The sequence below is a fragment of the Plasmopara halstedii genome (genome assembly GCF_900000015.1).
Source record: "Plasmopara halstedii genome assembly, contig: Scaffold_650, whole genome shotgun sequence".
NCBI lineage: Eukaryota > Oomycota > Peronosporomycetes > Peronosporales > Peronosporaceae > Plasmopara > Plasmopara halstedii.
In genome coordinates, this window is record NW_020187567.1 from 2,771,985 (window position 1) to 2,783,406 (window position 11,422).

The 11,422-nt window shown below is 43.3% G+C and overlaps 2 protein-coding genes across 2 annotated transcripts; one reads left to right on the forward strand and one right to left on the reverse strand.

The window, feature by feature from the left end:
* Window positions 1-5,166: 5,166 nt before the first annotated feature.
* PHALS_13187 (hypothetical protein L916_07850) lies at window positions 5,167-6,422 on the forward strand (the record flags this gene model as incomplete). Its single annotated transcript, XM_024728890.1, has 2 exons — window positions 5,167-6,278; window positions 6,353-6,422. 2 exons carry the CDS (start codon window positions 5,167-5,169, stop codon window positions 6,420-6,422), a joined length of 1,182 nt encoding a protein of 393 aa, XP_024579323.1.
* A 322-nt stretch (window positions 6,423-6,744) lies between these two features.
* PHALS_13188 (uncharacterized protein) lies at window positions 6,745-7,443 on the reverse strand (the record flags this gene model as incomplete). The annotated part of the gene is made up of 5 exons (XM_024728892.1): window positions 6,745-6,836; window positions 6,904-7,001; window positions 7,066-7,162; window positions 7,261-7,314; window positions 7,389-7,443. 5 exons carry the CDS (start codon window positions 7,441-7,443, stop codon window positions 6,745-6,747), a joined length of 396 nt encoding a protein of 131 aa, XP_024579324.1.
* Window positions 7,444-11,422: the final 3,979 nt, after the last annotated feature.

Below are 11,422 nucleotides of genomic sequence, written 5' to 3' on the forward strand. Positions count from 1 at the left end.
TGGTGAAGCCATGCAAAGCATGTACAACAACACATAACTTCGTGCTATGGAGAGCGAGACAAATTCACTTAAAGACCACAAGTCGTGGGGTTCTGTGAAGAAACACGGTCCAAACGGAATTATTCAAAGTTCAAGGCACACCTGGTAGCAAAAGGTTATAAATTTAACCCGGCACTCCTTGTCAGACTTAATTTCACAGCACTTGAACATTATATACGTATTTGATTTGCGCGTCTTGCGGCTCGAAATTAACCTTGTTGTCAAAAGTGCGTCTCGACAAGTGGTCGCTAGTTGGTACTTACCGTTATGGAGAAGATTGTGTAAGATTTCTCACATGTCGGACTGTGTAACATGCAGAGATACAGCTTGAATAGTGCGCAAGGATAGGCGGAGACGTGGTTCTCGCTGATCAGTAAGTAATATGAGAATCCAGTTTAGTGAGTCCTTAATATTGACAAAGAACATTTTGGAAAATTTAGCAGGCTTAAACTTGCAAATAGATTTGCGATATAAGGGCCTAATATTTCTTGCACTTTTCAACATTATTCGAACAATGCTCAATAATTCTACCTAAGATTATGGGCTCGCTAAGCTCTCTCTTCATCGACGCATCTTTACAAGAACGTTTGCCGAAAGTGATGATGTGCTGAAGCATTTTTACTCATTCAAGATGGCAGAGTAACCCGACGCTGTCAGCATTGAAAAATTTTCCATCAAGCTTTTGACAACGGCGAGCTAGTCGAATGCTTTTCTTTATTTGAGCCGAGAGTCGACTCGCTGTCATTGGAGCTAGTGACGTCTCGAATTCTTCATGAGGATCCAAATTCAACAAACAAGACAGCGACGTGAATGGAGCTGCGCACAGACAAGGTCGAGCGTTCATGTCAATCGATAATGGAAAGCAAAAAGGATGGCGTGAGCCGATATAGACTTATGGTGCTTGTCATTGTTGCGGGGGCAAGGGCTTTGAGTTGCTGAGTGTCTTACTTGCACAGAATGGTGATGGCTTCGGTTATCGTCTTTTCTCGGTTGGAGGTGTAGCGTATGCCGCCAAGTCAAGCGCTTGACTTACTCGAGAAAGTATACAAAGAGCTACAAGACGATTGTTTGATTAGCCTTGCATTTTGCGGTCGACACTGGAGTGCAAGCGGTATTACAATGTCGCTGATGACACCACGAAGACTGAAGTAGAGTATGCTTACAACGGTTGGCACATTCCGAAGCTCTTGTGCAGCTTCTTTTCCATCAGACGATTTACCAAGGATGTGGGCCCAGTCACTTCCAAGCAAAACGGATGCATCACCAAAACGAAAGAGTTTTGCTGGAGACCTGGAAAAGAGAAGAGAAGAGTCCGTGGGGGCGAAGAAATGTTCAAATGTGTATGAAGTGGACGCGGTCAATGTGACAAGCTCGTAGAGTGTCACAGGTACACCATATCGTACCTGTAGCGCCTTCGGCTTGGTCTTATTGGCCGAGGTGGCTTAATGACCTCAGTCACAAAAGTGTATGGCACTGGTATCAACTTATTATCAGTAAGCCAGTGGGGGTCATTCAATGAATGAGCACTTGGAAAGCCACCACGTGTAACTTATCATGCCAAAAAAGTGGTCGACGTTGTTCCAGCAACATTTGAGGCCGGATATAGACGCTAAATTTTGGGGGAAGCGCTAGTTTATTGAACGAACGCCGCGCTTCTCTTTTGTATACCTGCTCTAAACCAAGCCTGATGTATCCGACAAGTTTGCTAACTTTGTCGCGCTAGCCTAAAATCAGAAAAGCAAACTCCGGCCTGACAATCGTGAAGAATACACTTCTCGCACGATGTTTAAGATCTGAGCAGAACATGGCGTGATGAAAAAGTTACCATACACATCTTGAATAATAACGGAGTTGCGTATGAATCGCTACGCTTGTAAAATGTGTTGTGTGCTCAAATACGCTGGTTTGCCATAGACGTAGTGAGGCTAAGCTGTAACGACTGCTACGTTTCTTTAAAATCGGTGCTCGACACGCGTTGTTGGCAACAATGTGTCTCCGTACAAAATTTGGACCGGTAAGATCCGGTGGAGCAAATTGAGATTTTTCTGGCTGTGACTGTAAGTTTCAAGCAGAAAATGGTCCCAGCTTGACGCTCATTCAGTTTGATGTCGTTTTTGGCTACTTAAAGCACGAGATAGCGTTCAGGTTCGAGAAACTTACGGCCGTTGCATTTGTGTTAACCGCGATACGCAGTTTATGGAACCTTCCAAGCGCAGAGCTTATATCGGGATGAGATGTCCACGCTACACAAGAGTTTAGGGCTGCTTACGTCGTTCATTCAGTGGGAAAAGTGCCGACTATGTTCAAGTCGGCAATTAAAATAAGCGCCGCTGAGAAGTGGCAAGAAGTCTATCACTCCAGGACCCAATCAGCTCGTGGAATAGCACTCAGAGACTCGTACATATATCAAAAGGTCGTAATGCAATCGACAACAGATGTATATTTCGCGTTAAGGAAGCTCAAGATGGCAGTTTTAAGCGATACAAGTATGCCCTGAGGCCTAGGGGCTCCCACAGAAATACCGTATAGACTATGAAGAAACGTTTACACATGATGAGGCAAAATTTACGTCTTACCGCTCACCATTCGAATGTAAATACAGCATTATCGAGCGAACAGCTTAAGGAAGACAATTACATGAGATACTCTAAAGGATATAACGATAAAGAACAATAATATAACATTGAGAAGAGATGCACACATGCTCAACATGTAAAGGAATGCTGTACGACCCATATAGATCTAGTTGCTTTTTTAACTTGAGGCCACTACTACTTGTAAAAATGAGTTCGGCTGATGGAGAATATGAGGATAAAAGTTACAAACCAATTGGCATGGAAAAATCATTTAGTAATGCGAAATCTTGTGGTTGCAGCTCACACAAACAATGATCGACTGAAGACCAATCATTACCAACTGTCTCTGGATTCTTGCACAATATAAACCAAGCTCAAGCTGAATGATTGGCAAGATTGCAGAACAACTCAAAGTCAGCTGCTCGGGCGTGTTGTACAGTATATTCCTGGTCACATAATTTAGTAAAGCCTGAACTACGCAGAAGACAAATTCGATACATATTTCCTATTTGTATTCACTATATGAGGTTATAAGGAGACTTATTTTTATGCAAAGGTTTCTTGAAAAGCGGCTTTGTGTTGCAATTCGATACTTCAAAACTCATTGAATATCACAATGAGTATAATTATCACATGCTTCGTCTTGTAAATTGCATGTGGTCATATACACATGTTTCGTAATCCATGCGGTAGCATAATGTTTACGGTCATTTATTAATCAGTACAGCTGAGAAAGAAACTCTATAACAGCTCAGTAATCGATCAGCCACAAAGACGCGAAAACAAATCTGCAAAATCTGGTACGTATATACAGTTCATACCCGTACCTGCATAAAGTCGCGCGGGCAGCTTCTTGCGAAAAGTTCTTGATGGGATTAGTTTTGAATGCGGAGAGTACAGTCTGGATAGTACATGCATCTCATGAAACCGTCATCCTCCAACTTATCATATAAGGTGGGACAGGGAGTAATTGTTGTGGGATCGAATACATAAGTAAATAATAAATTTGTGGAGATCATACGAAAATTGCCACGTTTCTCGAAAAGTCTTATCTCTTTCTTCTATTTTTCTGAAGAGCTTCCTCAATAAAAGTTTCTGGATAGGACCCGATTAGTGATGATGGCACAAGTTCCAGCTGGTGGTACAAAGCATTGGTCCTTTACCGCATCACTTGAACATCACACTTTTACAGAGCTTCTCACTTTTACACGTTTCGAGATATCAATTCTTGTGCTGTCAGAATATAGGCTTTCCACAGTACAAATTGAGGCTAAATTTGAGGAATTTTCATGGTGTCGTCAGAGCGGCATCGAATTATTTGCCTATCTCACTTTGATGAGGCATAATATTTGCAGGATCTTTTTGCACCTTTTTTAAACACAACAGAGGGAAAGATGCGTTCGACCACAATATGACTGATACGTACCAGCGTCTTATCCATTTGATATTCTCCGTTATGTTTGATCATTACCTTAGTGGATAGTCCGATTGAGAAGCCATGACTAGTCATCACAAAAACACTGACGGTGCTCAAGCATAGATTGGGCTTTAAATGGCGAGCCAGTCTTAGAACTCGAACTATATGTTGCTGAGAACCGATTGTTCAAGGCAAAAATTTATTTTATCGCCTTTTCTTACTGCAAGGCTCAAGCTGATGCGAGGTGATGGGGTGATCAGGAGACTCCTCCCTTCTGTTCCAAAAACGTGTGTCAAATAATTCACCAGGGCTTTTTATGCATAGATGGAACAAAGGTCTTAAAATTTGGCGCAATCGAAAAGTGAAGGAAGTTAAACTGGCTATTCAAATAGACGACTTTTGTTTGCTTCTGTAAAATTGTAGAGATGTTTTTTTACATTCTTACCTACACTTTTGCTTCACAGCAACAAAATATCCTCTATCATGTTAATAAATCTTCAAAGGTTTCTATACTTCTCAGCCATTCTTTCAGTCTACTTTAGATTATAATTCTTAAAAGTTCGCGCGTGAACGATATGTCACTTCCAAGTACAGACATACAGTGGTATCAGGGCGGTCGTAAATTATCAGCTTATTCTTTTTGAGATTCTATCTTGAATGAAAAGTAGTCTGCAGTTCATCAGGTTATAGTGCTAAGATATAAGACTCAGAATAGAACGGGCACGCCGCTTCATCAATCGCATTGGCAGCTAGCTCAGTCAACTTTTAGTTTCAGCCCAACTCGTATTTGCCCCTTCAAGTGAGTTGTAACAAAGTTTCCCGAAAATTATAACGAATAAGTTTAGATTCGAATTTAAGATTTGTACTAATCGCTATAACAGTATAGAGGTTTATTGTCCATCTATGAGTCATGTAATCTGTAATGTATTTGTAGTGTTGTGTCGGCATAATCTAACGCATCTCTGCTCGCAAACACACAATGCATGCACGCGCTTATCCCAAAGCGAAGTCCAGGATTCCGAGACATGTTTTCCAAACCCATCCATGACCTTATCACTTAGGTCTCACTTTTCATTTTGCACTCATCTACTCCCGCTTCGATCTTAGAGAGCATTCACCAATTATCGGCAGGCGATGGGCCTCAATCACTTAACTGCCGTTGCATCGGCCTTACTCACAATCCAGCTCGACTCCAGTGTAGCTGACGTTGTATCCTTCGATTGGCGTGTTACAAATATCTACACCGAATACGACGGTGTCTTCATTAACTCCATTGGAATTAACGACAAGCCTGCTGACCAAGCCGTTATTGATGTCGAGTTGGGCCAAGAAGTTGAGGTTCGTGTCACAAACGAACTCACTGATCCAACATGTTTGCATTGGCACGGAATGAAGCAACTTGGTACCCAAGAAATGGATGGAACATCCGAGATTACCCAATGCCACATTCCTACAAATGCAACGGCAGTCTATCACTTCACACCGGACAAAGCGGGTTCATTTTGGTGGCACAGCCACCACTTGGCACAATATGCCTTTGGATTGCGAGGTCCTATGGTTGTTCGCGCTCCTAGAAACCAAATGAAGGACTGGGAAAAGGACATTTACGGCGAGTACATCATTCAACTTGCAGATATGTACCATCGACGACCGGTTGCTGTCCCAATTTATAACTCCATCCTGATTAACAACCGAGGTCGATACAATTGCACGGCTGCTGCTAAACAGAATTTTACAGATTGCACTGATGTTCAACCTCTTCCAAAATTCCACTTTGAGCCGGGAAAAAAGTACCGTCTGCGCCTCATTAGTATGGTCGCTTTGGCTCCGATCGACTTCAGCATTGACGAGCACAAATTCCGAGTTGTTGCTGCTGACGCTGACTACGTCAAGCCATCAAAAAGTTTGAACTCGATTATGATCAACGCCGGTCAGCGGTACGATATCATTGTTAAAGCGAAATCTGATAAGGATCGAAGAAACAATAAATCCTACTGGATGCGAGCAAAAGGCCGTCACGGTACTCCTTGGACAGCAGGAACCGCTGAAATGGCTGGTGAGGGCTTTAATGATGAAGGTCTTGCTATCGTTTCCTATGAAGATGATGAAGCCGAACCGACGACCAGCAAGCATGATAAAATAAAGACTATGCCTGAGTTTGACTACAAGCCAGAAATAGTAGTTCAGCTTCCCGAAGTACCCGACCACCGTTCAATAATACAATTTCAGATGCAAAATGGACTTGGGTACGTTGCACTCAACGGTGGCGATTTTCAGCACTTCGTTAACCCAGTTGATCCTCCACTCTTCACGATCGCAGATGGTTTGAAGACCGAGCAACTTCCTGTCGACGCCAATGCTATAAAAATCGACTATGGCAAACATATTGAGTTGGTGTTAGTAAATGTGAGAGGGGAGCAACATCCCTTCCACTTGCATTCGCACTCTCTGTGGGTCGTGGCTACTGGAACGGCACCACTCGATCAAATTGTTAACAACACGCTGCCGCGTCCAAATTTAGCTGACCCGATGACACGTGACGTGTATACCGTTCAGCCTTGCAAAGTTGACGCGAATGATAACTGTCTGGAATTTGGATACGTGATCTTGCGGTTTAATGCTGACAGTCCAGGTGTTTGGATTGCCCACTGCCACATCGACTGGCACATTGAAGCCGGGTTGGCTATGATGCTTGTGGAGGGTGAGGAAGAGCTACAACAAAGAGGAGCAAAATCCTTTTCCAAATCCATCCTCAGTGTCTGCGGCAGAAATAGCAGGTTCTCGCCATGAACCCAGAGACCGCGCTGGAGCAGACAGTTTAGGACACACCAAGTTGTGAATATGTCGCTTTAAACGACCAAATATATCTACCATGTCGTTTTGTTGATGACGACAGAAATATTTGATAAGTAAACGTAGCAAAAATTGTCCGAATATCTTTTTTCTGTTTTACCGCCTTTTTCTGATACCTGGAGCTGTCGTAAAGTGACTATAGATAGATAGATACCTGTTAAAGTTCTCGCGGTCATGCACGGATAGCAATCGCTATGCCACTCTTTCTGTTGTCGCAGGTTTGCTTCCTCTGATGTCCTGAACGGTTCGGCGCCACAAACGCGATATTTTGTCATCACTACATCCGCACAAGATAATTAGTAGTCTCTTGGTGACTCTAGCTGCAATGCAGGGATGTAGAGCGATCAGTTAACGATAGGCTTTTGCGCATCCAACCTGTTAAACGGAGCTTGCGCTGGATCCAGCAGTTGGATGGTCTTAGCTTTTTGTCTAAATGTCCTCAGTTTAGAAATTAGAGCTCGAAAGTGGTACCGAGAATTCTATAGTAGTTGTAAAGTGATTACCGATAGGACTGGAAGCTGCAGAAGCACCATAAATGAAGGGTGTGGCGGGCGTCATACAATAAGTCATCAAAAAGCGTGCATTGCGTAGCTCACTAGAAAAACTGAAGGCGTAATCGGGATAAGTCGGCGGAGGTATAACATAAATGGAACATTAGCAACAGAAATAAACAACTAGGCTACTCTTGGCTTCAATTTAATTATATGCAAATGTATATTCTATGCATGTCAGTGGTCTGCAACATCACCCATTGCAACATAAAAGTCGAAATGACGGTCCGCTGGACCTTGCGAGGAGATTGGGATATTTATCACTAAAACCCAGTGTTGAAGGATGTAAATAAGTTTCGAGAGCAGCTTCATGTCCGCCTCAGACTTTTACCGCTTAAAAAAATCACGTTGAGAATCTTAAATAAATCCGTGATAGGTCATTTTTCGCGGTTGTACATCTAGCATTTCCACCAGCAGGTTGATAACCAGCATGCCGACGACGGTGATTGTGGCAAACTTAATCGACGAAAAAAACTGCTAAGTAATGGACAGCAGACACAAAAGTAAGTCCTGGTGCTATCAAAGTCAGACTTGGCCAGCGGAAATGAAAAGTGAACTTGTGTAGTCTCCAGGTCCTTGTCAAGGCGAGATCAAATAATATCATACTGCTGGGATACAAGAAGTAGTCTAACTTGCAAAGCACGAATTGTCCTATTCCTGAGGCCGTTAATAAAATTAGTGATTGCACATCAATTTCTCGAGTGGCACTAGGGCTGGATCGCCCTTGTGGTGGATATACACAAGAAGCCGGATGCACTGAACGAAATGGCCTCGCCCGCAACAACATCAGGGGCATGCGGTGAGCTGGGGATCAGATGTCTTCATCTTGATATTAAAATTCTCCAGCCTAAGGATCAAGACGATGAAACAAATCCTGATAATAATACATTCCCATTCATTAGCTGTTGCGCATTTTGGACTTGATGTCCATTTAGTGGAGCGCGCACCGAATGCGAAAAAAAGAAACCTCGACCTACTATTCCATCTGATTGACAATGATTGTGACGGTCGGTCATCGTCTTCTCTCTGTTCGAACTGTAGCTGAGGAGCTCCAGGCACCAGATTGGACAAATGACGTCTGAATGGGATCAGAATCTAAGTGAGGGTCGGCGATCGTGGTGAAACACTTTGCAATGTGCCATATCGCAATATACCCGGAAGCGCCGATCGAAGTCTAACAAGCCAAAGGGAGTAGTCGAGTCGGTCGCCAAGGAAGGGCTCGTGTGTAGAGTCGCAGAGGATTTTGATGACTTGCTCTCCAATATAAATGTGGCAATTCTGGCAGTACAGATGCACTAACGCGATATATTGAGCCAAGACAGGCGAGCCTCGTGCAAGCTTTACCCATGTTCATGCAATCTGCAGTCCACCCGAACCCTTTCTCCGTTTGGAATTAAGTCAATGGCGAAAAGAAACAACTAAATGTTCTTAGTCGTGTGCAAGAGAATGGAAGAGCTCCGAAATCGTCCGAATCGGCTGTCAAGACAATTTGCTTGATGGCGCTGGCCAGCTTAAGATGATCAGCATCATTGTCGTCATAGCGGTCATCAAGAAAAGATTGTATTTTTTCGAGAACGTCGCTTTGAAAAAAATGGAATTAGAAGCTGGTGATGAGGAGGGACACATATATCTGCAAATGTGATATCCACCTGAAATTCTCCAAACCGACGTGATTTTGGTTATGAACATGCTTCCGGAAATTTATATGCGACCAGGGCGCCGTAAACGGACAGTCTGTGCACGCTTAAGCTTCCTACAGCAGTGATCGGGTCATTACTTTCCCTGAGGTCTTAGAACATGCAGGTAACCGAATCAAAGCACGAGGAATTTGCGTCTCAAGCGGTTATCTTCGAGCGCAGTGTTCGACTGGAGTTTAAAGTGTCTGGATATCTGGGCGGGTTTGAGGAAGTCAAGCTAAATTGTCGGGTGCGTACGGGTTGAGGTGTTGTCAGAACCTGGAAAATTTCAATTCTGGAAACAATGCGATCTTTGTTAAACAGGGTATAAAGTTAAATGCTGTGAAACGCGAAAAGTATCTTGATTCAAAGTGGTATCTTGAATGTGGCGCGTCCAGAAAATCAATTTGTGTGACCTGCTGTTTTTGTCAAAGGGCTGCTTAAAGTACTTGCGACGTTCAAGCCTACGGAGGCACAGCTATCTCGCACAGAACAAGAATATGTCCATAGTCCTGTAGAGTATGGGAAATTAAATTTGGGCATCATATTGAATACCTACAAGCAGTGCGCTCTTTTGTAAGATATTCAGTAGACGAATTTGTTTCTGGTCTAGAAAGAGTTTCATTTCTGGGATGCATCATGGTCTACATCCAGTGACGATCAACGCCATGTTGAGTAAGTAGATCGTGTCACTATCCTATAAGAGTTGACAAAAGTGGCTTAACTTGGATAAGCCCTTGCACAAATTTCCACCGACATGGCACCAATACCATTGAAAAGGATGTCAAGTGGGGCTTAAGGGAGTGTCTTTAAACTACTAATTAGTCTCGAATGCGCAACCCGCCAGCTCACCGTGCGGGACGTCTTCTTTCCCTGATGATAAGTTCATTTTGGTGAAGTGCACTGAATTAATATCTTTGCTGTTGTGCAGCTAGGGTCAGCGTTCGCATCAAAATAGTGGCTGTATTTATGTGCATCATCGTTCTGACACCTAAGGTCAGTAACGAATAGGGAGACTTAACCTCCCTTATAAATTGCTTTTCATGCTTCACAAGGAAATTTGTTTATTACACCACGCTGTTCACTTCTCACGACAACTGCTTACAGCTATACTTATCCTTCTCACTGGGCCACGACATCCCCCTCGTTGCTTAGTTCCGCCTCATCAGAAATACGCCATGAAGGCCACGATTTAGGATCAATACTTCCCGTCTTACCTATAGACTGCAGCTTGTTGTCGCATCTGACTTTCAAGCTCGCTTGTGACACTTAACAATATATTTTTTTCGAATTTCGTGCATCAAAGACCCATCATTTTCCACCAAAACTATTGCAGCTTTGTAATCTCGAAAGCTTACCGCTGTTTCCTAATAGAAATGGACTCTAACTCACCGAGCTTTCACCATAAGAGTAATGCGTGGCTTTTAATCCCATTGCTTACGACGTTTAAGCCACGCCTATTTTAAAAAAATCATATAAATGTCCAGTATGAGACAACGCGTCTCACTCTGGAAAAGTCCTCACATATCACAGGAGCATTGAGCACAATCTTCACCGATGTCAATAGTATCCGTCGTCAGAGGCATGGAAATTGTCTTTTGACTCTACTTTAATCTACACGTTAAACACCATGGCTCATTTTTCAGGAATATCATTGTCGGACAGATCATCTCTCAACCACAAAAGGGAGGTAGCTCGCAAAGCGCGAATGTTTGATACTGCCATGAATGCCAGGGTTGCTCACCAGCAGGCGGCATTTTTTTTCCTCTCCAGCATGGTTGAGGTCTATCTCATTGGCACGGTGGTCGAGCATCTAATCTTCGTACCCAACCGACCCTCGCGGCACTAAACTTTACCTCGATTTAATGCACACCAGCTCGTTAGGAAAACTGAGTCTGAAACTTTTCAATTTGAGTCGCGGCTGGTCGGAATTCCTACAAGAGATGGCGCATCCGTCTTCAGTAGAGGGATGGTTGTCATCGCGGCGATAATAGTTCGCAGCTTTTCAACATGGTCAGCTAATTGTCTTTGCAATTGATGGGTGAAACTGAATTTTGTAAGCGACGGTATGCCTTTTACGTTAGTGCAAACATGTCGCTTTATACATTTCTATGCTGGTTATACTTCTCCTGCGAATGTTTACAAGTGCTACAAATTGCAATGGGTTGCGATGAGACTTGTTTAAAAAAATGACTCAGGAAGTATATATTTGTGACGGGTCACACGGCATCTTGCACAGAGGAAGCTTGACATCCAAGAGTATACAAACTCTAAGTGAACGGCAGTTCACAGATCCTTGGTCAGAGGAAC